Below are 25644 nucleotides of genomic sequence, written 5' to 3'. Positions count from 1 at the left end.
ATTCAAGCATCCTCCATTCAGTAGGTGCCTCCAAATTTGAGTGGAAAAACACCGACATTTCACCCACTGAACATACAAAATTTCGCTTCGCCCGAGCTAACTTTAAAAAAAATTGCTTTTTAATCTAACTGTAGTACGAACAACGCCGCGGCAATATCCAAATATAGGTGGATCACTTCCAAACACTGGCAACCGTAGTCCCGCAAAATTTCGACTTTTATTATTTTTATTACAATAATGCAGGCTCCTTACGGGGCCCAGGCTGTGGGCACACAGAACGTCCTATTGAACACATTACGGCAATAACACCCATGTCTAAGTAAATCCGACAATACAAATATATCAGATGGCTGAGAATGCACAAGCGGCTTTCGAAGATGTTATTAACAAGAAATCCGTAGTGTTAGCAGTGAACAACATGCAGGTAACAAGTAGACGCCTAGACGAACAAAACGTGATCATATCAGCATATGAAGATAGCTATATCATTACTAAAGAACTGCTTAAGCGGAGAAACGAAACTGCGCGAATGCTTATGAACTGTTTAGTAAAAAAATTAAGGAAAACGTGAAGCGTAATGTAAAAAAATAATCAGAGCCCCTTAAGGATCCATTGAGGGCATTACTCTGCAGAAATAGTGGCTTCATTTTTTGTAGCGAATGTTGCTAAAGTCGGCGCATGGGTGATGGAAGAATCTAGTTCGTTCCATTCTCGGATGGCGGATGGAGGAAATGAATGCTTAAATGCATCGGTATGATAAGAATATTTATTTAATGTGAGAGCATGTTTGCGACGTGTTTGTCACCGACTTTCATGAAATTTGGTGCCTAATCGTATTTAATTGCGGCCAACTCAATGGTGATTCCAAATTTTAGTGGGCCGTTTCCGAAATTTGGCATGCTTACACATTCTCCGCACGTGGGGAGCTGCGTGCACAGTTGCAATGTTTTCACCTGCCCGATCTTATGCCTGGGTGAAGGTCGAGAAAGATATAGCGCGTGCGTGTTGCGTAACTGGGGCGTAGCCCGCGTACAGGAGACACCAGGTGTTACAATTTTTTCTATATATTAACAGCGAATTTCTGGAAATGTGAAAGAGGGCTGTACCAGTGAAAAGAAAAAAATGACCTTTCACTTTTGACTCCCCGTAATTGCGTTTCTGCATGAAGCGCTGTGGCGCGATTGTTATTGCATGTATCAATGGCCAGTTGGAGCTGTGGTTGGGACACGCAATGTTATTCTCGAAAACCTTTGGGCGCCATTGTGAGGATTTACGACAGCCAACCGTCGTAGTTTCTGGGATACGCCCGCCTACACATCAAAAGCGTACTAAGTGGCGCCGACAAGGACGAGACCTGCGAGGCTGCGTGAACTGCAATGCCGTCTGAAAACTGCTACGATAGGTTATGCAAGCAATGAAGGTGATCATACAGGGTGTCTTGTTACATCTTGTTCCTTGCATGCCCGTGAGGAAGTTTTAAAGCATGACTTGCGGCAATTATATCCGAACAGTGAAGAAAGCATAGTAGAATTTGCACGTTATAACTCCGATAAGAACGAAATGCTGTTAGCAAGTTTCTTCAGTCGTTTTGCGGCCTTTTGAAGATACTTTATTATTTGTATGAAGAGCACAGTGGTATATTGTATTAATGATGTATATCACAACATTTACCAATTAATTTACACCAAGCTGCGTGCTGCCTATATCTTTTCCTCGTGATGTGGTACCAAATGTCGCATGGCCTGAACTCTTCATGGAAACTCTGTTGCATTGTTCATGCGATTACTGAAAAATTACAAATTCAACCAGACGCAGTTCTCGAGTTCAAAACGTGCGACACTTTTCACCCCGACAGCAAAACGTGCTCCCTGTACACATTCGTAGGGTACTACCTTCTGTTCAAGAGTCCTGGAATCCAGGGCAACCGGACCTCGATGGTGCTTCGAGAGCCCAGACGGTATGAGTGCCTCTCGCTCTGGTACTACCTGCCAAACCTGTCCAGCGGTGTGCAGCTTCAACTGCAAGATCAAAAAATCTCAGAAGGGAAAGGAGTCTGGAAGCGCCAGCAGATGCCCTATCCGTCCATTTGGGTGAGTGTAGGAGGCAGTACACTGCTAAGGAATACTTAAGTGCCATCCAGTAAATAGAGGCAGAAGTAATAAATGTCTGCTGCTGAATTTTCATGAGTTACTTTTAACACAAATTGATGAGAATAACATGGTGCTTACGGTTTCTTATCCATTTGCTAAAACCTATCGATGATATTAATTACAATGTGCTATAATAAAAGTCGATCATTTTGTTTTCAGAGGTCCCCACATGCCTTTTTTAAGAGTTATTTTTCTGATCAAGTACAATGCGCTCAAATTGGCTGATCATACAGCTCAATGCTAAACGTTTCGAAGATGTTTCGCTAGGGTTTGTTCTAGAAATCTTCGTATATAATAATTATCTTAATGTTATGAGCAACATTGTATTTCACTCCAAGCCTATTTTAATATATAGATGACAATATTCAGGCGATCTCAAGTCCAACATGTTGCCGCGAAACCTTCAAAACTGTATTTGTTTTTTTTTTTAACAGCCGCCGGCATGCGGCCTTATCACTGTGATTCTGGCACGCGTATCAATTCTGTATCCCGTGTTCGTTCATGCTCGTGGTCGCGATACGACGCGTTATCAATTTCTTTGTCGCGAAAGATGCGCCGCGATCTGTCTCGAAGATTCCGATCACTTGCGTATGTTTCCAGAATGTTCCAGGGTGCACTAGTAGCAGCTTGCGACGTCATCTAGATTGTTCTGTGCAGCCTTTAAACTGAGCGTTGACGAGTGTGACGGCCATTCTTTGTTCGACGATCGACGAGCACGTTTGTTGCTATCGCCGCCGCCGAGTTGCTTAGTTCTTTTGCGGACGCAAGTCAGCCCAATAAAGCTTTAATTTCAATACCATCAAACCTGTGTCTTCTATTCGTGTCAACGGCCTTGTCTCTATTACGTGACATCTGCTGAAGGTGCTACCTTTGATCTTTCAAGCTAAGACCCCAGCCTTGTTCCTCATACCCTGGAGGAACAGCCAACATGCCATCGAATCAGTTGGCTTCTATGGCTCCAACCTGAACACGGTCTACTGCCGGACCCCATTCGATCTCGAAAGGCATCGACGCTGACAATGGCCCAGCCTACAGCACCAGTTGTTTTCGTTCAACCCCGTGAGCCCCCCTGCTTCCATGGACAACCTGACGAAGATGCAGAAGACTGGATGGATCTTTCCGACCTTGCGGCAGAATTGAGCGGCTGGAAAGACGCCGCGAAACTCAGGCAAGTCTTTGTTCTTCAAGGACATGCCCGAGTTTGGTTCGAAAATCATGAGGCAGCTATGAAGGATTGGGAGATATTCAAGGAAGCGTTTTTGAGTGTCTTTTAAAGCGTCATCCGAAAGGAAAGAGCCGAGGCCCTCCTTCAGTCAAGACTTCAACTCCTTAACGAGCCTGTCCTGGCGTATGTTGAGGAAATGAAGCGCCTCTTTCTCCGCGCCGACCCTAATATGACCGAAGGTGAGCAAGTCAAACTTTTATTGCGAGGCGTTAAAGAATCGCTTTTTGCAAATGTTGTCCGAAATCCGCCAAAAACCGTTGCGGAATTTGAAACTGAGGCGTCTACTATGGAGAAGACGTTGGCCACCCGGATGCGCCACTACGAGCGACCACTTCAGCCGGACTGCTCAACCCACTACCCAACGCATCTGCAAGCGGAGAGAACCTTCGGGACCTCCTTCGGGAGATCGTGCGAGAGGAGCTCCGCCGATTGATACCATCATCGCAATAACCCCAGGTGGCGTCGCTCGCGGACGTCGTCCGTGAAGAAGTCCAGCAGGCACTGGGCGTTCTTCAAGCGACGGCTGCGACTGTTCCAGCGAAAGAGGCAACAGCGATGAACTACGCTGCTGCATTACGTCGCCCTGCGCCCCGAAGTGATGACTTTCCGAGCCCTCGCCGCTACCGTCCTGTTCCTGAAAACCGTCCCTTGGCCCCCGCCCGCCAAGCCTACCAATGCCCCCAGCCCAGGAAGTGTGACGCCTGGACGACAGCAAACAACCGGCCATTATGCTTCCAGTGCGGTGAGGCCGGCCACATTCTGCGCTATTGCCCATACCGACGAATCGGTCACCGTGGATTTGCAGTCGACGCTCCACGACCACGCCCACGTGAACGATCGCAAGATATCGACAACTATATGCGTAGCGGTGAGATTGCTCCACCAAGCCGTCGGTTCAGGTCTATATCGCCATACAGGGCCCACTTTGCGTCGCCAGGCAGGAACTACGATGAAATTGTGCGCGGACTGTCTCCAAGCCCACGCAGGGGAAGCTAAATAGAGCAACCTTTGGAGGTTAGGTTACTCAACGGCAAAAAGACTAACATCCTTCACCGCCGACGACCACTAACGACGACGCAGCCATTTCACCGCCGCTCCACACAACGACATCGACGACAACACGACGAGAGTGCAATCCGACACTGCCGCCCAACGGAGTACCAACAGTATGCCCCGGCCATGACCTGAAGAAACGACAGAGCCGAGATCGAACACCAAGGCCCACGTGCAATGCGAGGAAGCGAACAAATGACATTGAAGTTGATGTCGACGGTCGCAGAGTCACTGCCCTAGTAGACACTGGAGCTGACTATTCAGTCATCAGTGGACCCTTAGCCTCCCATCTCAGAAAAGCTACAACCGCTTGGGGTGGCCCGCTGATTCGCACCGCATGTGGCAACCTGATTATTCCATCGGGACGATGTACTGCAAGAATAGCCGTAAATGGGCGTACTTACCCCACCAGCTTTGTGGTCTTGCAGCAGTGCTCCCGCGACGTGATTTTAGGTATGGACTTCCTAAATGAACATAGGGCTATCATCGACCTGCGCTCCAAGCGTACCAAGCTCTATGCAGACAAAGCCATTCCTGCTACGACAACTTCGACGCAACACTTCGCTCTAAGCGTCCTCGATGCAAAATTGACCGTTCCTCCCCGATCAAGCGTCGCAGTCTTCGTAGGTAGCGCAAACATCGAAACCGCTGAAGGCATCGTCGAAGGAAATATCCAATTGCTCGAATAACGAGGTGTCGGCATCGCAAGAGGCATCGCGAAATTCCGGAGAGGTCAAGGTCAGGTGCTGGTAACAAACATCACCGAAGATTACCGGCGTCTCAACAAGGGCACGACGATCGCTTTTCTCGACGAATTAGCGGACCTCAAAGATGTATTCACCCTCCACGACCAAAGGCTGGAAGACGTACCGGACCAATTCCGTCAGCCCGCATTTGACATTAACCCGGCATTGACCCATAGCAGGAAAGACCAGATTCTCAGTCTCCTTCGAAACTACAGGGAGTGCTTCTTGTCATCATCGAAGGTACGACAAACACCGCTGGCCAAGCACCGCATTATAACGGACAAACACGTCCGACCTCTCCGCCAAAGTCCTTATCGTGTTTCGCCGCGAGAACGCCAGGCCATACGCGATCAAGTTGAGGAAATGCTGCGTGATGACATAATCCAGCCATTGAAGAGCCCCTGGCCGGCACCAGTCATTTTGGTGAAGAAGACGGCACACTTCGCTTCTGCGTTGAGTAGCGCCGCTTGAATAGCATTACTAAGAAGGATGCTTACCCGCTTCCCCGCATCGACGACACTCTCGACCGGCTGTACAATGCAAGGTACTTCTCATCTATGGACCTGAAGAGTGGATATTGGCAAATTGAGGTCGAGGAATAAGATCGCGAGAAGACCGCATTCATCACACCAGACGGTCTTTTTGAGTTCAAGGTGATGCGATTTGGCCTCTGCTCCGCCCCAGCCGCATGTCAACGAGTAATGGACACAGTCCTGGCATGCTTGAATTGGCAGATTTGTTTGGTATATTTGGACGACGTTGTTGTCTTCTCGTCAAACTTTGAAGACCACCTAAAACGACTGCATACAGAGCTGAAAGACATCAAGTTATCGGGGCTAACGCTAAAAGCGGAGCAGTGTCACTTCGCGTACGAGGAACGGCGGTTCCTAGGTCACATCGTTAGCAAGGATGGTATTCGCCCAGACACGCAGGAAACAGCTGCAATCGCACAATTCCCACCACCTGCCGACAAGAAAGCTGTGCGCTGATTCCTTGGTCTGTGCGCTTATTATCGACGATTTGTGAGAAACTTTTCGCGCATCCCCGAACCGTTGACGCAGCTCGCAAAGTATGACTTAACTTTCAAATGTGAAGTGCCGCAAGGAACAGCCTTTGACGAACTCAAGCGCCGCCTGCAGTGCCCTCCTGTACTTGGCCACTTTGATGAAAACGCCGAGACCGAAATTCACACTGACGTGAGCAGTGTGGGCCTAGGAGCCGCTCTCGTCCAGAAGAGTGCCGGACAGGAGAAAGTAATCGCCTATGCTAGCAGGTCCCTCAGAAAATCCGAAGTGTAATTACTCGCGATCATCTGGGCCACTTCTAAGTTTCGTCCATACCTATACAACCGACAATTCAAGGTGGTAAGCGACAATCACGCGCTCTGCTGGCTGGCTAATTTGAAAGATCCCTCCGGCCGCCTTGCCAGATGGAGCCTGCGACTTCAAGAATTTGACTTAATTGTAGTCTATAAGTCGGGCCGGAAGCATTCTGACACAGAATACTTATCCCGCGCTCCCGTCGACGCTCCCCCGAAGGATGTCCATGACGACGCCTTTTTGGGACCGGTAAGCGCCAGCATTTCGCAGAACAACAGCGATCAGACCCTGAGCTGAAAGCGCTAGCCGATTACTTAGAAGGAAAGACCGCTTCCCCTCAAGATGTGTTCAGGCGACAATTATATTCGTTCGCGATAAGCAATGGACTCCTCGTGAACAACTTCGCACCCATCAGGACTGCGAAACTCCTTGTAGTGCTTACAAACCTCCGTCAGGAAATTCTGCAGGCGTTGCATGAAGAGCCCACAGCAGGCCATCTCGGATTGGCACGCACGTTGCGTCGAATCCAGGAGAAGTACTACTGGCCGCGACTGCCTGCCGAAGTTGCCCACTACGTGAAGACGTCGTGAGTGCCAACGACGCAAGACGCCGCCTATCAGACCAGCAGGACTACTAAACTCGATTCCGCCCCCAGACCTGCCCTTTCAACAAATTGGGATGGATCTCCTCGGCCCCTTTCGAGCTTCGTCTATGACCAAATAGTACCGCGGCCGAAGTCGCCAAATGTTTTGTCCAACAAATTCTCCTGCGACATGGCGCCCCAGAAGTGCTCATCACGGACAGGGGAACGGCGTTTACGGCAGAGTTGACGCAACCCATCTTGGAATAGTCATACAAGCCATTGACGAACAACTGCGTACCATCCCCAGACCAATGGCCTTACGGAGCGCCTGAATAAAACGATAGCGGACATGATCGCCATGTACGTCGATGCTGAACACATGACCTGGGACGCCATCTTGCCGTACGTGATCTTCGCGTATAACACGGCAGTCCAGGAGACGACCAGAGCGACCCCGTTCAAGTTTGTGTACGGCAGGGAGGCCACGACGACGCTCGACGCAATGCTGCCGCACGTAACCAACGAGGACAACCTTGACGTCGCTGCCTACCTGCAGCGTGCAGAGGAAGCCCGACGACTCGCACGACTGCGTATTAAAGACCAACAGCGCACCGACAGCCGGCGATACAATTTACGACGACGTCACGCAGAATACAATCCAGGAGACCAAGTGTGGGTTTGGACAACAATTCTGCGTCGCGGACTAAGTGAAAAGTTGTTGCGTCGATACTTTGGACCGTACAAAACCATTTGCCGCGTCGGCACGCTGGACTATGAAGTCATTCCCGACGAACGTCAGCATCACAACGGCGACGCGCACGCCCAGAAATTGTACATGTTGTACGACTGAAGCCATATTACGCGCGTTAAAGAATATGTGGTGTTTACACTTTGCATTGTTTATGTTCAAGTTGCTCTGTTTTGGAACGTCGAGGCGATGTTTTTTTAAGTGGGGAGTAATGCCGCGAAACCTTCAAAACTGTATTTGTTGTCTCTTAACAGCTGCAGGCATGCAGCCTTATCACAGCGATTCTGGCACGCGTATCAATTCTGTATCCCGTGTTCGTTCATGCTCGTTGTCGCGATACTACGCGTTATCATTTTCTTTGTCGCGAAAGATGCGCCGCGATCTGTCTCGAAGATTCCGATCACTTGCGTGTGTTTCCACAATGTTCCAGGGTGCACTAGTAGCAGTTTGCGACGTCATCTAGATTGTTCTGAGCAGCCTTTAAATTGAGCGTTGACAAGTGTGACGGGCATTTTCTTTGTTCGACGATCGGCGAGCACGTTTGTTGCTATCGCCGCCGCCGAGTTGCTTAGTTCTTTTCCAGGCGCAAGTCAGCCCAATAAAGAGTTAATTTCAGTACCATCAAGCCTCTGTCTTCTTTTGGTGTCAACGGCCTTGTCACTATAACATGACAATATGAAGAGGCATTCGATAAAATGCAACGAATAGGCATTTCTTAATTAGTGGAATGGTTTATTGGAATCAGATTTTACTAATAAGTAAAAAACCGGTCTTTTCAATTTTCATAATCTGTAGGACGTGTTCTGAACACGGTCTAATAATAGTAACTACGTACTGTGCATGCCCGCTTTATGAATTAAAACGAATTTCATGTATCTTGGATTAATACCCCTATTAAAGCGATATTGAAACTTCTGGGACTGATAATTGTATATAACCTTCGCTCTTGAACTTTTCGCGATCTGTCGGTTCGAAACATGGTATGTAAGGGGTAATAGTATCTGTAATACGATACAGAGTTCAAACTCTCGCCACCCAGTCAATATATAAGCCCGACACGCTAAGCGGCACTCTGCACACGATTGCAGCTTATCTCACTTACGGAACCATCGTGATGAATCAGCATATAGCCTGTATGGAAGGCCCTTACATGCTCTGTACGCAAGCAATTTCACATTGATAGGTAACACAAATATTTCTTGCGCAGCTCGTTAAAAATCGACAACTTTAAAGTGCGGCCTCTCAGTCAGCCAGAAATGTATTTCATACCTCGAATCTTTACCAGCAATGGGACAAAAGCTCGCATGTATTACAATCGTTTATTATTTCTACAAATTGTGAACTGAGCAATAATAATAAAGAGAGCTTATCAAAGTCCTCGATCGAGGTTGAGGTATTACGTTGAAAGAAAAATTATTTTTTTGACATGTTAATGTTTACATCGCCTGTATGAAAAGGTGCACGATCAAAAACTTTTTTTTCTTTTTGTGCATTTTTTTTCTTCATTTGTGTTGTCTTGCCAGATAAGCAATTATTTAGCCTGTCAAAATTTCGTTTTTATTTCCGTTTTTTTTTTCACTGCTCACTCATATACTGCGTACCCCGGCTGCCAAACTCGTCCACATGCGATAGCTCTTGAGCGTGCTTGGATCGTGTCCTTTGTTGACTGAAATGAAGCAAATATACAGGTGTTATTAATATTAAATTGCAAAGGAAAAAAAAAGCAAGCGTTACGAAACGATCTCGCTAGCCGACACTTTGTAAAAATAATAGTACAGCGCAAATGCTTGTCCCCACATAAGGAATGCTATACTCTCTCCCACGCACCTGACAGTGAATAAAATATTTAAAATAAAAATGGCACCTTTAGGCATAAGGGGAGAGGTATGCTACTCTATTTTAACCAAGTTGATACTGAAGCCTTATATGTCTATTCTGAAGTAGTCCCCGCTGTTTTTGCATCTTTAAGAAAGAACAGCGTTGCCTTGATAATCAAAACAGTAACAAAAAGAATAGCATGCCAGAAATGCAACTTAGTTTTTAGGATAAAGTGCAGCCTCCAAATGCCGATTCTGACCTACTGTGGTAGACTGGCCTAATATTTTGAACTCCTGCATTGAAAAGCAATGAAACCGATGGCTCTCAATCGGCTTGGGGCCCATATTTATTCCGAAATTAGCCCCTCCCCTCCTCCTCACAAACTGTCTTTGGAAAAGTATCCTCCATAGTCTTCGTGTTCTTCACACGTTCGACCACCCTTTTCCATCCTAGATCTGAGCCATATAGTTGCGTGTGAAGCACAGAGAGACTGTGACAACCCAGTCCACAATCACCCACTTAACATTGCGGTCTGTACCGACTGCGGGCAATAGATTTACCTCATCTCAATTCTGCGTGAACGCTTCACCAGTTTACGCCTCCACGATTCTGCCGATAGTCCCTTTCCCATCACGTCCGGCACTCGGTGCTATCCTATTTGCCACCATTTTTAACCAGAGAATAGCTTCTCTCTCGCATTCTCCCTTCAATCTCCTACCTTAAATGTAGACGTTATTCAGATAATCTTACTCCCTGGTGTATCTCTGGGTCTCCTTGGGCTGTGCAGTTCGCCTTGCTGCAAGGCACAGATGCAATTTCTTGTTGTCTTACACAGCACGCTTGTCTCCTGCTCAATACAAGTATAGGAGTTACTGCTCATTGTGGAAACTAGCTATCAATGCCAATAGAAGCATAATGTAACGTAGATACACGCATACAAAGAGTAGATGTATTCGCAGATATTTACAGAGGGGAAGCTTGCCACAGCACAGACGAACAAATTCAGGCGAGTGGCGCCCAGCACGAACCACAGACATTTCGTCGTCCTCGCGTTACACATCTACGTTCCACACACGAGCACAGCACTTTCTCCTCGTCGTTGTCCGAGTCAATATTATCGCTCTCAATTACAAGTGACCCCATCCCTTCCATATCGTCCTGCCTCAATCACGTACGTCAAGTCGACGAATGTTCCAAGAGCTAACTGTTGCTGCTGCCGTTAAAGCGGCCCATCAGCTTAGGGCCTCCCTCGTCGCATTGTCAGTAAGCCCGCCAGCGTCGTTACGCTAGAGAAGGAAATTATGGACACATTCGCCGGAAGTCGGCACAGAGTAGTGAGCAGGCTTGGCCAGTATACAGAACGATGATGGTTCAGCCCTGGGGTGCGCACGAATATGTGTTATTTTTGAGTTCATGACCACACCCTCTCGGGGTCCGCTATGTCCACAGCTTCTGGAGACAGGGCCTGTGCATGCCACTCATGAGGCGAGAAAGGCAGTCGCCTTCAAATATGCACAATATTCATATGGACATAGCACTCGTATCAAGGTATTAAAATGAAAAACAACTGTTCGATTACTTACATCCTCCAGACATACTAGCAGAGCATGGGGTGAAGAAATACTTAATTATCGCTGTCACCATTAGAAACTTTAGAGTGGCTTAAGTGAAATACTAAATTGCCGCCCCTTCCGATGTTCAAAAGGCTGCATTACCATGCAGATGTTCTCACGAAGGAAACGGAGGCTTCCGTAATCGCGTACTAAAAGCAGCTAATTGCAGTGGATAACTGTGAACCAGCCACGCTCCGACTGCATGCAGTACCACCGCAGCATACATTTTGAAGGAGACAGCGACGGGCGTGAGACGGTAGACGAGCAAATATTTCTAGGTATATTTGTTATGCTATGCTAATTTAGACCACTTGATTTTTTTCATGCCCCATTGCCATTTAGTTCCTTAACTCTCCATACCCTTCAACTAGCTGGCGGACTTCACTAGCCTCGGGCCAGCTGACGGGTCAGTTGATTTGAGGACCTACGCCTCGGGTATATTCGTTGCTTAATATTGCCCTGAAGCGAAGTTCTCTGTTTGCCTTTTTCTCTTTATCTTTACCGAAAATTGGCTTTTAGGGCCGGTGTCGCGGGGAGAGCAAAATCACGAATATGGCGCTAGCAGGAGGGTGACAATACCGAGTACTTATTGGACGTAGGGTTGCTTGACGTTGCGTTTAGCAGGAGCCGCCAACATAGCCCCTCTTCTTTTACATGGGAGGTGGGTATTAGAGTCAGACTGCCTGAATACTTGCATTCACGTTACTCCTAGGCCACGCAGCCACGCTCATGCGGCTTGTTTAAAGCGGGGTGCTTCTAGGTTGGGCGTTAGCGTACGCTATGTCATCATACATAAGGAGGTGCTTATGTGTCCTCTATAACATTTTTCGGTGTTAGTAACACAAGTACCCCCTTCATGGACGTGAAAAAGGCTGACCGCCGAAGAATTGAGGCGTTTGAATTGTGGTGCTGGCGAAGACTCTTGAGAGTTCCTTGGACTGCCAGAAGATCAAATCAGTCGATACTGTCGACCATAAACCCTGACTGCTCATTGGAGGGTCAAATTCGAAAGTTAAAGCTCAGCTACTTTGGTCATCTGATGAGAAGAGAGGATTCGCTGGAGAAAGATTTGATGTGGGGAAGGTTGAGGGTCGCCGGAGAAGGGGTAGGCAGCGAACGCGATGGTTAGATGGCATCCTCGAGGCACTGCAGATGAAGTTATGTGATGTTAGGAAGATAGTGAGAGACCGGAAAGCGTGGCGTGACATGGTCAATAGGGTCACGAAGAGTCGGACACGACTGAACGACTGAACTGAACTGAGCACAAGTACATCTGTCTAAGGACTGCATGTTAGCAGTTTCCCCAAATTGAAATCACAATATGGCATAAAAGTAAATTGTTATGGCGAACACCATGTCATTGGAAAAGTTATGCTTTTATCGTCGATTAATTGGTTAAATTTTGATAAACTAGAAACATGGCCTCAGTTCAGTTCAGTCGTTCAGTCCTTTCCGACCCTTCGTGTCCTTATGGACCATTTCACGCCACGCTTTCCGGTCTCTCACTATCTTCCTAACATCACAAAACTTCATCTGCAGCGCCTCGAGGATGCCATCTAACAATCGCGTTCGCTGCCTACCCCTTCTCCGGCGACCCTCAACCTTTCTCAACATCAAATCTTTCTCCAGCGACCCCTCTCTTTTCATCAGATGACCAAAGTAGCTGAGCTTTACCTTAGAATTTGACCCTCCAATGAGCAGTCAGGGTTTATGGTCGACCATATCGACTGATTTGATCTTCTTGCAGTCCAAGGAACTCTCAAGAGTCTCCGACAGCACCACAATTCACGGCCTATTTTATGCGAAAGCCTTTCTACCCCCCCCCCCCCCCCCCCCCCCAGTGGCTCAGTGGTTAGTGTGCTTGACTGTAGTACCCATGACCGCGAGATCGAATTCTGAGAGCGGCGACCCTTCCCAATGAAGGCGAAAAACAAGGCGCACGATACTCCGCGATGTTTGTGCAAGTTAAAGAATCTCAGGTTGTCAGATTTCCCAAAGCCCTCAATAGCCGAAGTCGCTTTGAGACGCCAAGCTTTGTTTCAAACCAATCGAGTCCAAACGAGCCCTATTACACCAAATTCATTCGGCGACCATTGTTGTTGTATTTGAAGCAGAGATGGCTCAAAGACGCATCACAGGCCACACCGTCGTCAGTGTAGCCTGTGAGATAACATGAGGCCCACGGCCGAACGAGATGCATTCACGGCGTTAAGGTCAAGCACGCGTGAAGAGGATCAGATAGTGTCGCGTCTAGGGAGTACAACCATTTATGGCCGAGTCCGCTGCGTTAATGACAGGCTGTGTCGGTCGATTGCCGCCGCAAAGGCAAAGGGCACGCCACCAAAGCGAGTATAGTGGTTCCACGCGGCCTTTCTTGCAAGGAAACGCAGACGCGGACGCATCGCGCGAATCGAATAATGAAAATCCTTCAATATCTACCGCTTCGGCATTCTCAGAGGTAGCAGTTCCAATGGTCTACAGTAATATATATATTTTTTTTGTGGTTGAAAGCGTTGGTCCAATATTTTACATACAATATAGCTCCGACCTACATAAATGCACTACAGAACCAAACGTGACAGTCTAAAATCTGCTCAACGAAGAACGTCCGTAAGGTCATTTCACATAGGTATTTTCTACTGTCACTTTCCAGATTCACTGCTGGTAAAGCGAACATTTATCAGCTAAGTATTACGTACTGAACACCTATGCTGCAAAAGTGAGAGCTTATGTTTCAGCACACGTCAGTACATAACAGTCAGCACATGTCAGTACGTGGAATCCACACGCAATAAAAGAAGTAATGATACATCAGCGGAATTGAGATATTCGAAAAATAAAAAGCAGAGTGAGTCGTAATTCATCACAAGCCGTAAGAAGTGGCCCAATTGTAGTTCTATACTTTTTTAAAAGAAGACTGCACTTTGAATTAATTGAGAAAGATTGTTTTTTCTTTTCTGCAATACGGTGCATACACCACATCTATTCGCCGAAATCCGGCGAACATTTTCTAAGCAGCGACTTGACAGGAGTTCATACCGATGCTTTAAATCCGAAGCCTGGTCTCTGAGCGATTGCGAGAGGAATGGCTGTTGAGAGCGAGGACGCTTTGTTCCGTAAATTACATGCATAAATTATATGCTCCTCCTGCTGCCCCTCCTCCTCCTTTACACTGAATTACAAAGATGCATCAACGTCTCTCTTAAACAATGTTCAATTGCATATTGACAGCACAAATGATAGCAGTTATTAGGTTATGAAGTTAAGTTATTTTTCCCTTGAGGTATAAGCATGTGACATTACTTTTAATGCACCAAATGCTCTGAAGTAGCTGACTGCTGTCGCTTTCTTTCAGGCTGTACCAATTCTCGCCGTTTCGGGAACAAACGCAGATGGTTTCGCAGCTATCGACGACGTGATGTTGAATGAAGCACCCTGCGATGAGTCCAGTGAGTACACATAGGAAATCGCCGTTCCGAAATAGCTGTAAATGGATGTGACGTATGCTCACGTTGGCATTATTTCTTTTCTAATAACCAATGTGCAGCGCGGACGACGGAGATGTTCGACTGCGGGAATAAGCAGACGGTGACCATGGAGCACGTCTGCGATTTCGTGGTGGACTGCAGAAATGGCGCGGACGAACGCGACTGCGGCGACTGCGACTTCAGCAATGGCTCTTGCGGCTGGCAGCTTGAAGGTCTTCTGAACCGCGGCCGCACCGCATGGCTTCGGGTGCCGATTGGAGACGTCCCGCAGTCACCTCCGACCGGCGCTGACGATCGCCGACATGGTCAGTAAACAAAAAATCACTTATGGTACTCGCATTTGGGGTCTCGAAGGAATTGCGTGAGCAGCTCAAGTTAGCTTGCTTAGGTTGTACGAAAGCACACACAAATTGGTGTTCAGGTTGTTTTCTTGGTTTTTTTATTGCGTTTATATGATAATTAGCGTAGGTCCACTCGTAGTCTAGTCTTATTAACTTGTAAGTTTGAGCCTAAGCCAAAGTATTATTGGACATCAGTCTGAGACACAATCGAACATCACGTTACAGTCCTTGTTTCTTATGGTTTGAATTCATTCCGCTGGACGCCACACGAAATGCTGTGAAAGCGGCATTTCATTGAAAGTTTTGTGAAAGAGTGCCCGTCATATAGATAAAAAGCCCCGCCTAAAAACGTCTGATCTTGAATTCATGGCACCTGATGGTGCGTTCGGTTGCCATCTCATCCTTCCATTTTTCGCCCGCCACCCACCACCTTCCAAAGGCATGCCGGTGGTCTTTATGCATAAGCATTTCCCTCATTCTCTGTCCGCGATGCCTACAGCGTAGCATTTCATTGTTAGGACTTTCTTTGGCGCATACGTCCTACACTATGTCCACTGTAGCCCGTCCCGTTAATATTCAGGCCTTAAATTGTAAAATCATGGGTGCCTTGCTGTACAGACAAATCTTGGATTCGAATGCGCATACGACGTTACAGGCTGGAGAATGCAACAGTAATGGCTGCACCTGGAGCTCTAGAACAGCGAGCAACAAATGGAACTCATGATAGTAACAAACTGGATTTTCCAAAGCGAATAGAGTAGAAATATTGTCACTAAAATCCGCATCGAAAACGAATGCAGTACCTCCGAGTGCGATAGAAATCGAATCTTTATACTAATATACCGTGCTTAGATGTGCGAATATGTAAAACGGAACTCAATTATACGTAAATGAAGGCCATCCAGGCAAGTGAGCTAATGTCTTAGCCGCCCCGCCGAAGTGGCGCAGTGGATAGGATACTCGACTACTGTTCCCAAGGATGCGGGATCGAATTCCGGCCTCGACGGCCGCTTTTCGTTGGTGGCGAAAAGAAAAGCGGCCGTGTGCTGTGCTATGCGACGCCAGTACACGTTAAAGAACCTCATGTGGTCGAAATTTCCGGAGTCCTTCACTACGGTGTCGCTCATAACCTGAGTTGCTTTGGAATGTTAACCCCCACAAACCAACCAAAGCAATGAACTAAAGTCTGAGCCCTGCCATGTCAGCCAGTCTTAGATACCACCTATTATCATCATCAGCAGCAGAAGCATCCGAGCGCCATTGCAGGACGAATGTCTCTCTAATATTATTCCAATTAACCCGGTCTTGTGCGAGCTACATCCCCTTTTCTCCTCAGACCTTTCTAAGCTTATCCGCACACCTAAATTTCTACCGCCCCCCCGCTAAGATTTCATTCCATCAGAACAATTTGATATCCTAGGAAGCCATCCGTTATCCTCTCTTCGTCTTCGCACTACATTCCTCGCCCATGCTGATTTGTTCTTCTTTATGTGTACTACAGTGTCATTAACTCTATTAACTCGAGTTATTTCTCTGACTCACTCTGCATGATTCATATCTTCTAACATTACACCTACCATTTGTCGTTCCATAGCAATCTGCGTTGTCCTCGACTTAAGTACAATCCTTTTTCGTTAACCTACTGGTTTCTGCTCCATACGTGGGTACAGATAAGATGCAACTGTTGTATACTTCCCTCCTAAGAGATACCGGTAATGCGCGTCATAATCCGTGAAAAATTGCCAAATGCGCTCCATCCCATTCTTATTCTCCTAGTTATTTCCCTTTCATGGTCCGGATCTGCCATTACAACCTGTTCTAAGAAGACATATTCGCCTACCACTTCCATTGCTTTGCTACTTATTGTAAACTGCTGTTCCTTCTCGATGCTGTTTAACATTACCATAGTCTTCTGCATATTAATTTTTAAGTCTACCTTTTTGCTATTCCTGTATAGGTAATCAATCATTCTTTGCAGTTCATCCCCATAGTTACTTAGCAATGCAATGTCATCAGCGAATCTAAGATTACTGAGGTATTCTCCATTACCCCTTATATCTAACTGCTCCCATTCTAAGCCTCTGAATACTTCCTCTAAGCAAGCTGTAAACAGTACTGTAGCGATCGTGCCTCGTTGCCTAACACCTTTCTATATGGCAGATTTGTTCATTTATTTATGTATAACTGTGGTTGCTCTTCAGCCACTATATACCGGGTGTCCCAGCTAAATTGAACCAAGGGTTACAAAATAATATATTTGAGGTAGGTCAGTGAAATCAGTTGCATACAACTACCAGCCTGCTTGCGCACTACAGGCAATTTTTTGTTTCGCAATTACGTAATTGGCTAATTATGTTAATTTTTCTAATTTAATAAATATCGACTTTAGACCAAACATGTGAATTGGAAACTTGTAGAGCACCTTCAGAAACCCCCATTCCATTAATTGCGATAAAGAAAGTCTCACGTGTATCTTTTTTTCCGGGCCCAAAAGAAAGCCCGCGAAATACAAATATACCACGTGACTAGCGCATTTGAGCGCCGCGATTGTGGTGCTCTCAGTCGTGGTTTGAGCGAACGAAATCAGCTGCGGCCGTGACCCGATTGTCCCGTTGCAGCGGCAGGCAGAAATGTTGGCGATGGTTGGAGCGAGCTCGAGCTCGCCCGTCGCCACCGCGATCTTGGCCAGGCCTACGCACCTCAGCAGCCAACATCACGACAAGCGGATGACGATAAAGAACCGGCAAATGAAGATGCAGCGCTAATTTTAGTCGAGTCACATGATGTCATCTCTCCCCTTTACCCAAGCCTGTACGCGCAGATTCAGTGGCTGATATCGTATCGCTCATCCGTTTGTCGTGACGTTCGCTGTTGGGAGAGAAGCAGGCCTTGTTAGAATCTCCGCTGTGTCGGCTCGCCGTTCTCGCCGCTACTTGCACCGTCACGTGGGCCGGCTGTCTGATGCGGGCGAAGAAGCCATTGCAGGCATATCGGCCTGCCGCTTTAACGGGGCCGAGACACGGCCGCCGCTAATTTCGTTCGCTCAAACCACGACTGAGAGCACCACAATCGCGGCGCACAAATGCGCTAGTCACGTGGTATTATTCGTATTTCGCGGGCTTTCTTTTGAGCCCAGAAAAAAGATACACGTGAGACTTTCTTTATCGCAATTAATCGAATGGGGGTTTCTGAAGGTGCTCTACAAGTTTCCAATTCACATGTTTGGTCTAAAGTCGATATTTATTAAATTAGAGAAATTAACATAATTAGCTAATTAAGTCATTGCAAAACAAAAAATTGCCTGTAGTGCGCAAGGAGGCTGGCAGTTGAATGCAATTGGTTTCACTGACCTACCTCAAAATTATTATTTTGTATCCCTTGGTTCAAGTTAGCTGGGACACCCGGTATATCTTCCAGTACTTTCACGTACTGCTCGTCTACCCCCTGATTTCTCAACGCCTGTAAGAATACCGAGGTTTCTACCGAGTCCAGTGCTTTTTTCCTAATCAATGAATCCTATATATAAGTTCTGGTTATATTTCGACCATCTTTCTATCAGCCCGTTGATGGTATGGATATAATCAATATTTGAGTGCCCTTTCCGAAAACGTGCTTGATCCGTTTCTGGATTGAAGTCTAAGATTGTCTTGATTCCGTTAGCGATTACCTTAGTAAAGACCTTATATTTAACAGATAGTAAGCTGATTGGCCTGCATTAGTCATTAGTCGTGACTAACTAGTCATGGGTAATGAATGACGCAAGTGACTAAGTATACATACTCGTCTATCACTTTCACTGCTTCGCTGCAACAGCAAATTGCTGTTCCTTAACGAGGCTTTTGAACATCACCTTAGACATCTCTACAACAATGTTTAGACCTAGCTTCCTGCGAATATTTACGGATCCTAGTAATAATCAAAGCTTCCAAAGTAGACAAAACATTTCTCTGTAGAAGAAATCTACAGCATGTGTAGTCTAGCAAACAGATACGAGCAATTGATATACAAGGATAGTAGGAAGACATCTTTATGCAAAAAGTGCAAGAAACTTGATAAGACCTATGCGGTTCATTAAATGTATTCAACGGTTATAACCTTATGGTTCAAATATTATCTAACATTTAGAAGACAGAAGTCTTCAATGAATCATTATTTATTTGGACCTTAATAGTGACGTTTGTAATACAACCTACTGCATTTTTATTTTTTATGTTACAAGCTTAGCATCACCAAAAATATGTAGTTTAAAGGTAAAGGCGTTTTTTTATCTCTACGGGGAGTTCCAATTGCTCTATGGGCGAGTTCGTCCTATTAAATAATTTTTTTATTGACACTGGCCTGTGCTCGTGATCGAGATGCCTTCAAATATGATTTTACGACCTATACAGCCTGTTATTTTAGAGGGTCTAAATTGTTTACAAAAATGTAGCTGGTGGAGATGTATTTTAGCGCTGGGGCTGCATTAGGGGCTATGGAGGGCCCCATGTTATATCAAGAATGCCGCCATCAATTAACTAATTAACTGAAATGGTTAATTAACACTTTAAAATTTGATTTTATGAGGTATGTTGTATTTTCGGTATTGTAGGGCGCGTTAAGAGCCCAGGAAAATTCACCCCCATAGGTGACCCCACAACGTAACTTAGCTTCAGCACGCACTTTTGACGTACATCGAACCGTTCACAAACATTCTCACTTTGTTGGATTTACCTAGGGAACGGACCGGCGTGCGAGGGTTCAGTGTTAACTTTACTTCGCCCACGGACGCATTATTTCCGTGGCTTTGGTACCTATAATGTGCGCAGACATTTGCCTTGAAATTCAGTTTGAAAGCACGAATTGGCAGAAGGTTCTTTCTCAGAACCACTACGCAGCCGCTCTTTAACCGTTTGAAGTCGCCCATCAAGCTGACATCTCTTACACGAGTATTTTTTTTTTCTAATGGACTTTTTTCCGCATTGTATTCTTTTAGAGTGCTAGCTCCAATTTTGAATATATAGCATGCCTCCAAAAACAAAAATGAGAAAGGGTAAATACCACATTTAGTTAGTAAGCAGAAACAATTGAAGGAGTCTGCCTCTCACCTGCAGTACACACCCTGTTCTTAACCAAATCTGAAGCAAGTTCCTCTTTGAAAACAAAATAAAGATTGAGACTTTCTCAAGAAAACTATCAGTATTTTTATGCCACATCTCAGCAGATTCCGGTCCACTTTCTTCTGTTCATCTCCAATAGCTAAGAGTACCAGACAAAACAGCCAGACAAAACTGGCTGGCATATTGTTGTGCCGGTGGGGTTAAAACACAGTAGCCCACCGTCAGCAGGGTTGTGCCAAGGAGTTGGCAACGCAGCGCTCGTCACCCGTTTCGTGAACGAGGGCTGCCAGCTCCCTGGTCGGTAGCGATGAATCTGAGTCGGCGTTGGTGAGATGAAGAAAAAGCTTTATACACTATCTACAGGCATTTAAACAACGAGTTCGGCTCTGGGGCCGAAAGCTAACATAGCCGTACGCGACTGTTCTCGCGCAGTGACGGCCGGGCAGATTCCGCCGCGTCCGCACTGTCAGGGGGCGAACTGCTCCCGATGGACGCTAGTGACGAACTCGCACTCGGAGTCTCGAAAGGAAGCACTTGAGACTCCGTCGCCGAGAACCGTTGACGCTCAAAACGGTCCAATCCGACGGCAGCACTTTCGCAGGGCCAATGGGAGAGCTTGCTGCGCTCTCGATTCAAATATGCCGCGGGGCGAGAAGTTCACCGTCAGGGCCACGGCGCCGTGCTGTCTGGACGCTCAGCTCATGTTGAAACACGTCGCTTCTATCCCTTTGGCACGGCTCGCCTCCAGTGCATTGGTGCTTTGCAGAGAAGTATCCAGACTTTGTGAAGGAGGCGTTCACCGAAGAAGTTTGGCGTCCGGCTGAATTTCTGGGCGGCTTTGGCCAGGCACAACAGCACCCCCGCCATCAGACAATGCGCCGGGAAGACAAGCTGCTCGCATGTGGCTCGGATGCCGGGCGCGCTCGTTCGCCAGGTTCCTCCAAGCTCGCGTACAGTGTCCGGGCGCCAGGTAGCCTCACGTGCGTCGGGTTCCACTCGCCAGGTCAGGATCTCTGCCGACAGCCTTGTTGCCGGGGCACGCCCATCAACTTCGCTCGGGTCGCTCCAATGCCCTTGTCACTAGCCACTGGTAACGGTAGACTTTTCTGCGGCTTGCAAAACCGACCGACAACAGGCAACACCCAACACAAGCAAGTACCCTCGGTCACCCGTCAAACACCAGACAGAGGCAAAATTTAAAATTCAGTTAGCTAAATTGTCCCATTTTTGCTCCCACTACAACAAGAGACAAGTGTATAGGATGCAGTACACAAGGTTCAAACAACAATTTTGCACAATATTGATACATTATATAGCAGGGAAAGTAATAATCAGTAATGGAAAAGAGTCTCCTTGAAATCACTTGGACCGTAGACCGTAACTGAGGAAGCAAGGAGGTCCTTTAATTTTTCACAGTCTGCCTACAACATTACCATTAGCGACGAAATGGTCGTCGAAGGTAGCTATGCCTCGAATGCACGACTCAAAGCATCCGAGTTCGCATTGTGCTGCTCTCTTCCGCAAGCGGCAAAACGCGAAGCTGTATTCGGGCGGTTTGGCTCTCCTCCCTCCGCTACAGCCTCGGCTGTCCATTTCTCTACGAGACCTTTCTTTCCACTTTGTCTGTGAAAGAACAGACGAGCACAAGTTACTCGCTTTGTTGAACGATCTGTCTCGTTCCTTACGCTTTGCGCACCAATCGCGCATTTTCTCAGCCCGGGTGCATTTGTGCCGCTGGGATCGCCGCTTCTTTTCCTTTCGCGATTGTTTGCGTTTTCTCACCTTTCGATGACAGCATTCTTTCATGCACCTGCCTTTCCGCTCTTTTCGGCGGCGGCACTTGAGTTTTTGCTTTCTTTCTTTTGGTGCCAGCTCTTTCAAGCTGCCGGTAACCGGAGCTAGTATGGCGCCGACATCGTCGGAGTGCGGCGCCGCGCCTGCATCGTGGCCAGCAGCGCATGACTCACTGGCAGTCGCGTCCGAACAAGGACAAGGCTCGCTCACTCCAGCCCCCGAGCTAGGCATATCCTCTACAAGCTCGCCACTCAAGTTACACTGATCTGCCGGTGTGCCGCATCGCTCAGCGCTAACCGGCGCACGATCACGTTCGTCCGACGGCTGCGGCGCTTCGGATCGCATGAGGTCCATGTTCGCACCAAGGTTATTTTCGCCAATACAATTGAGCGCGTCAGGACAGGAAGATTCATGGCTCCAGTCTAGTCGCTCGCTGTCGACTTCACAGGTGTGGTTCTCGACAGCGTCCGCGTCATGGGCCTGCCTTCGCTCTTCACCACTCGTGGGCTGCGCAGTTTCCATGAACGGCACTTCGTCTTTCTGTGTGTCATGATCTACGTCGACCCTGACTTCGGAAATTGCCAATTTGTCGTCTACTAGCTTGACTACATCTCCGCCACGCTTGACAGCTTCTGCTTCTGAGATGTCAGGCGGTTGATTTACTGCCAATTCCTCACTCTCGATTGGTGGAGTGCTTACAGCTACGTGGGAATGCGTGCAGGACGGTGTCACTTCGGATTTCTCGCCGATGGAGTCGGCTCCAACCGTCTCAGCTGCCAGTGGCTCGACCAAGGTAACCCTAGACACTTCTGTTCGAGACTCGATCAGCTCGCTGCTTCTATCGCGTTGCTCGACCGCTTCCCCAAGCTGTGTCTCATTCTCAGGTGCAAGCACAATTTGTTCCGAGACTTCCTGACTGTCTAGCCATTCGGTTACATCGGCTTTCAACTGATACGCCAAATCAAAGTACGACTTGTAACAATGTTTCTCGCTCTCATATCTTTTTCGGAGATCATGAGGCGTTATCTGATATCGTATCAGCAATGACTCTTTTAGTTCATCGTAATTTTTCAAGCGGTCGCCTACCAATTGCTTAATTTCTTCCGACTCTTCAGCGGAGAGAATAGCTACAAATTTTTTTGCCCAAGTATCTCGCTCGAAGCGCTTACTTTTGCAGACACGCTCGAAATCTTCCAAGTACTCTGCCATATCCTCGGCGATGAGGCACGGTTGCAGACCCTCCCGCGACTTCGAACTGTTACCTTGAATGGCAATTGAAGCTTTATGCCTTTCAACACTTTTTCCGTGTGCCGAAAGCTCGAGCTGCATAAGCTTCTTTAAGCGGGAAAACCGCTTTTCGCGTTCTAGACTTTTGGCTTCCTCCTCCCCTTTTCTTCTTGAATATCATCCCAGGCCTCTGCGGCTTCCTCAACCGTCACTTCCTCTGCCTGCATGATCTCAAGACTATCCTTTTTTCTTTTCGCTGAGCCCAAATCGATGCCCAACTCATCACAAATTTGGAGAAGTTCTTTGACCTTGTAACTCTCCATCTTTTACACCGGCCTCTTGTTGATTGCTTTTTGAGAATAGTGTACTATACGTTCGCTATCTCGCTCCTAGCAAGAGATGCGCAAGCCTTTCTCACACTGATTCTCCTCTTAGCATCCCCTGGTTTTCAAAACACTTCCTGTAGGCTTGAAACACGCAAGGTTAACACAATGCTACGCTCAGCCTTTCTCTAAGCTACCCTGTGTGTTTGAGAAGTCTGGCGTTTGAGGGAAACTTCAGGTACACACCGCGCCGAGGTGCCTGACGCCGGTCAATCCCGCAGCTGCCATCCAATGTTGTGCCGGTGGGGTTATCACACAGTAGCCCACCGTCAACAGGGTTGTGCCAAGGAGTTGGTAACGCAGCGCTCGTCACCCGTTTCGTGAACGAGGGCTGTCAGCTCCCTGGGCGGTAGCGATGAATCCGAGTCGGCGTTGGTGAGATGAAGAAAAGGCTTTATACACTATTTACATGCATTTACACAACAAGATCGGCTCTGGGGCCGAAAGCTAACATAGCCATACGCGACTGTTCTCGCGCAGCGACGGCCGGGGAGATTCCGCCGCGTCCGCACTGTCAGGGGGCGAACTGCTCCCGATGGACGCTAGTGACGAACTCACACTCGGAGTCTCGAACGGAAGCACTTGAGACTCCGTCGCCGAGAACCGTTGACGCTCAAAACGGTCCAATCCGACGGCAGCACTTTCGCAGGGCCAATGGGAGAGCTTGCTGCGCTCTGGCTTCAAATATGCTGCGGGGCGAGAAGGAGTTCACCGTCAGGGCCACGGCGCCGTGCTGTCTGGACGCTCAGCTCATGTTGAAACACGTTGCTTCTCTCTCTTTGGCACGGCTCGCTTCCAGTGCACTGTTGCTTTGCAGAGAAGTATCCAGAGCTTGTGAAGGAGGCGTTTGCCGAAGAAGTTTGGCGTCCGGCTGAATTTCTGGGCGACTTTGGCCAGGCACAAAAATATGCAATAAGGAGCAGGGAGGGCACAAAGAGGAATGCAGCATTAAGCACGCGAACAGATTTGTCCTGTGCAAATCAGGATAGTTTATAAAATACCTCTGTCCTGTGGCAAAAGCTACATCAGACAAAGTGGACGTTGTATAAACGTCAGACTTCCGGAGCACCACGCAAGGAGTTAGCGCATTGGCGGGAGGAGGGCATGTAGTTGAACATTGTCGCCACTGTTGTGGCTGGACGCCTCGGTTTCGCGAGACGATTATCCTGAAGAAGCTCGCTTCAAAACTAAGTAGAGAAGTGTACGAGACCTATTGTATTAACAAGGAATCCGGCTCATGTGTCAGCAAAACCTCGTTTAACCTATCAGTAAAAGAGTTTTGAAAGGGGGTTTTTACTGTGCTTTAACAGGGATAATATCCCTGTCGAAGTTTCACGGCGAACCACACAAGAACACAGCCAGTCTCAGTCTCCACAAGCGAGCACGAGCAGCGCAGCGGCACTTCGTCGTCCTTATCCTCGTCTTCGTGATATTCTCACCTACTTAATCCTCGTCTTCGTATATCCTCGTGTAGTTCACTACAGTTTGCGTATCTAGATAGCATGACGTCCCGTACACGCCTGCGCACAAGTGTGACGTGATGATCGTTTGTTAGGTTTTGCTGTGATTACGATGGTTGTATAAAATATAACGCACCATGGTAATGAACCAGTTGACGTTCCGCGCTTTTTTCCCGTAGCTTTCTTTTCTGTCCCTTGTCTTTGTGCGCGGTTTCATGATGTATTCCAAAACATGTCACTTTTCAGTCGGATTCTATGCGCTTGTTCTATTAGACACGTGTGTTAATCCATCTGTATAATAGAATTACGTAAATTTTGTTAATGTATTTTATTGCTTAATGCTAAGAAGAACAGGACGGGCTGGTTAATTTCAACTCTATTTAACGAAATTGTTACACCTAGCTTTTAATACTTATCAACTGGAAAGATAGTTTATTTAAAAGAGTTCAGCGCTGATTTAATAATAGCCGTATCATATTTTAGATATTCGAAAGCGCTGTTCTGGTCCTCACCGCGGCCTCTTCAATTATTGCCAATCTCAAACAGCTGAAACCGCTGCCATATAGACGCTTAGAGGAGGCGGTTACTAACGTAAGGAAA

At 47.3% G+C, this 25644-nt stretch overlaps 1 protein-coding gene across 1 annotated transcript in view; it reads left to right on the top strand.

Annotated features, from left to right (window-relative positions):
- LOC146193376 (MAM and LDL-receptor class A domain-containing protein 1-like) overlaps positions 1 to 25644 on the top strand; it is a 204074-nt gene that overhangs the window by 57939 nt on the left and 120491 nt on the right. The window contains 3 exon segments of the mRNA XM_084600530.1: positions 1885 to 2096; positions 14611 to 14704; positions 14803 to 15048. Coding sequence (XP_084456656.1) covers positions 1885 to 2096; positions 14611 to 14704; positions 14803 to 15048 — 552 coding nt within the window.

This window comes from Amblyomma maculatum, chromosome 4, assembly GCF_055883805.1.
Source record: "Amblyomma maculatum isolate TAMU_Amacu chromosome 4, ASM5588380v1, whole genome shotgun sequence".
In the NCBI taxonomy this organism is placed as follows: Eukaryota; Metazoa; Arthropoda; class Arachnida; order Ixodida; family Ixodidae; genus Amblyomma; species Amblyomma maculatum.
Note: the sequence above shows the minus strand (reverse complement) of the source record. Positions and strands in the feature narration are given on the sequence as shown.